Source organism: Alnus glutinosa, chromosome 4, assembly GCF_958979055.1.
Source record: "Alnus glutinosa chromosome 4, dhAlnGlut1.1, whole genome shotgun sequence".
Classification (NCBI taxonomy): Eukaryota; Viridiplantae; Streptophyta; class Magnoliopsida; order Fagales; family Betulaceae; genus Alnus; species Alnus glutinosa.
Window position 1 is genome coordinate 34,334,378 of NC_084889.1, and position 3,515 is coordinate 34,337,892.

Sequence of the window (3,515 nt, forward strand, 5' to 3'; positions counted from 1 at the left end):
TTAAGGATTAATGGTGTAGAAGGTCTGCAGAAACGTCAGCACTAAGAGGAAAAGGGCAGCCAATGCCGATAAGAATGACCATGGCGTGTTAAAATACCTACGCATGAAGCTCGCCACCTGCACGTAGCATTTATTCCGGTAACACTCGTCAACATCTTTGAACAATTGGGAGAGGTAAAACTGATCGTCATCAAACGCCAGGTCCTTTCCCATCTTGTTGATGAAGAGCACCACGTCGCCGTCTTTCCCAAAGTAATTTTCAATGATGTTCTGGTCGCAAAGGTAGTCGACGTCTTTGGCGGTGTTCACCAGGCAGTCCAAGAAATTAGCGTAAACCGTGAACTGCTTGGAACGGCTGTTGTGCAACTGCTCGAATGCCAGACAGTTCACCAAGAAAGACTTCATGTGGTAGTCCATGGTGATATTCGGCATCTGGATCACACGGTTCCCTAGTTTCCCCTTCCTGAATTTCACGTCCAAGAAGCTGTCCGCCTCTCTCAGTTCGAGCTTAATCCCCGCTCGGCGAAGCTTTGAGATGCAGTGAATAAGACGGCAAGTCTGTGTGTTGCCCTCGTTCTTCTTTGATGGCTCTAGATGGGGCGAGAGCAAACTTGACCGAACCAAGTCCAGCAAATGGAAGGGTACTGTTTGATTGCGGCTGAACGTGAAGCTCTCTATGACTTGGTTGGGCCTTTGCATTACTTTGTTAAAGAATCGTAAAGCGAGCAAGGACAAGGGAGCATTGGACTCCCCAGGCATTTTGGAAGTTTCAAACAACCTTTCTAGAACAAAAAAAGGGATCTGATTCTGAAGCAGAAGAAGGTCACCGTAGATGTATGGTACTGCCCACGCCATGGTGGCGAGAGGGTCGTTGAACTCGAACAGTTTCTGTTTGTCAGCCTTTCGAAACAACTCTATTAAGAAACAACCATCCACAACTATCATCTTGAGGAACCGATCATTATGATCAGTAATGGACTCGAGGTTCATCTCTTTGGAATAACACTTTCTGGCTTCCGCTACAAGTGGGCGTGTGATGCTCAATAACTTATCCAAACCAAATTTCTTCCGATGGAGTAAAAGGCTGAGGACCTCCACCTTGTGCTTCTCCATAGCCATGACTTGAGGCTGGCTGCGGTGGTAGGGCCCGATGGAGACCACCCGGGGCTGGTACGCCTTCTTGCCGTTGATCTCGATGAGCGTCTCGGGGACTGCGTAGATGCAACAACTTCTGTCTTCGCTTGGTATCAGTGGGTAGATGCAACAAGTCTTGGAGATCTGAGCTTCCAAGTCGTCTAGCGGGTCCGTGGATATTTTGGTGGTCTTAGATATTTTGGTGGTCTTGGATATTTTGGTGGTCTTGGAGATCTGACCTCCCGAGTCCGTGGATATTTTGGTGGTCTCGGAGATCTGACCTCCCGAGTCATCTAGCGCGTCCGTGGATATTTTGGTGGTCTCGGAGATCTGACCTCCCGAGTCATCTAGCGCGTCCGTGGATATTTTGGTGGTCTGGGAGATCTGTCCTTCTTGCGAGCCCGTGGATTTGTTTTCCTTGGGAGGCATTTTCGTTTTAAATTGTGGGTGTGGAGATGGAGGTGCAAATGTAAGGAAGCTTTATAATTTCTCTACTATTTATAGGTGAGTTTGCAATGTACTAATCACACATTGAATTATTAATTAACTTTAAAATTTTCTTACACATTCAGCCAAGTTTCTTATTCTTTCGTTTGGGTTTGCGATTTCAAAAAGTGCGATTTTAAAATAACGATTTTAAAATGTGTAATTTTAAAAAAATGATGTTTAAAAATGCAGTTAAGCGTTTGACAAAATCGCAGTTTGACCTTTAAAATCGCAGGTTAGCCTTTTATAAAATACTGCGTTTTCAAAAAAACACCATATTGCCTGCGATTTGAATAAGCACTTTTCTGCGTTTTCAAATCGCAATTTTTTAAAAACGCAGTTTTCAAATGGTTCATTTTCTGCAATTTGATTTAAAATCGTATTTTTTTCTCTATAAAATCGCAATCTCAAACACACCCTAAATCTTAAGGCTTGTTTTATCTTTTAATTAGAAGACACAGGCGTCCTAATTGTTGTTACCGAGTCTTCTGCTATGTCAATGCTTCTAACTGCATGTGTATCTAAAGTTAATGTTTATGCTTTTTTTTTTTAAAAAAAAAATGTAGAATTATTTACATCGTTAAATGTATCAATTTTAAATCTTAACTATAAAATAGTTAAAAAAAAAAAAAAAAAAAAAAAAAAAAAAAAAAGGCAATTGGAGAATAACCCAAAAATGCTACTTGAAAATTGCTTTCAAGCACAACTCACTAACGAAATGCATAAGGAAAGGAGGATGCACTTCAAAATCAAATGCATATATGATGCACTGATCGAGAGACATGGCACGTACAAGTGGTCATTTAATTTAGGGCAATGGCGGCATAAAATCGTTAGGTACGTCATACGTGTAGAAATTAATGTAGAAATACGGATGTCTTTAGAAACGGTGACATCTTCCACCACAGCCAAAAAAAAAAAAAAAAAACATGTTATAACCACGTTACATACATCACATTGATTTTTGGCAAGACTTCTGTGCATAAAACAACGTCAGAAGACACAGAACCTCGCATATACCGCGACAATTTTGGGCCCCGTGGTGTAAACCAATTAACGACTAGTGCCAAAAATCAATGAGATGTATATGTAACGTGATTTTATCGTCAATGTGCAACATTTTTCCCAAAAGAAATGCTATATATATAATCAAAGAGGGGTGCGATCATACCAACACTAATGCACTAAATCTTATCAGAACTTCGCAATTAAGTGTGTTTGGGTAAAAGTAGTATTAAGATGTGTGATCTCCTGAGAAGTCCTCGTATTGCACTCCTCATTTAATAATTTGTTTTTAAATTTATTTTTTTCATCCAAAAAAAAAAAATCAAAGAGAGAAAGACACAGACATTAAGGTGGCCGGTTCGACCTATGACTTACATTAACACATTTAAGTCTTATATGTTACATCTTTCTTTCATATTTAATTTGAGTACAACGTACATTCTATTTAAATAGCTTTACATGTGATTTGAATAGTTTCAAATACAAACATATCTCTTAAATTAGGGTTAACAAATCACTTAATTTAGAGTAATCAAATCATCTAAATTCCTTCATTTAGGCAATACAAATCAACATTTATCATTAAGGATTTCTATCCCTTTACAACACATATATACTCTTAACAATCTCCAAGGTAGGCTTGGCAATTTTGACACAACCCGCAAATCTAACACCAACACGACACGAATATATAAGGTTTAAGTTTAGGTTATAACCCGTTTATGATCCATCAATTTGTTTATAACACGTTTATGACCCGTTTATGACATTTATGACGCGTTAATGATATATTTTTGTACCAAATTAGCTAAACGGGTTGATACGGTAACCCGAATTGCCAAACTTACTCCAAAAAGTAGTTCAATCAGCTAGGAATCATGCATCATGAA

The 3,515-nt window shown here is 39.1% G+C and overlaps 1 protein-coding gene and 1 pseudogene across 1 annotated transcript; one reads left to right on the forward strand and one right to left on the reverse strand.

Annotated features, from left to right (window-relative positions):
• LOC133866357 (UPF0481 protein At3g47200-like) lies at positions 1-1,563 on the reverse strand. The gene has a single exon (XM_062302868.1). It carries the CDS (start codon positions 1,561-1,563, stop codon positions 1-3), a length of 1,563 nt encoding a protein of 520 aa, XP_062158852.1.
• Positions 1,564-2,777: 1,214 nt separating this feature from the next.
• LOC133867555 (5S ribosomal RNA) lies at positions 2,778-2,896 on the forward strand (annotated as a pseudogene).
• The last annotated feature ends 619 nt before the right edge of the window (positions 2,897-3,515 follow it).

Excerpts from the sequence above, each read along its gene's own strand:
- LOC133866357 (XM_062302868.1), bottom strand. The coding sequence starts at position 1,563 with ATGCCTCCCAAGGAAAACAAATCCACGGGCTCGCAAGAAGGACAGATC.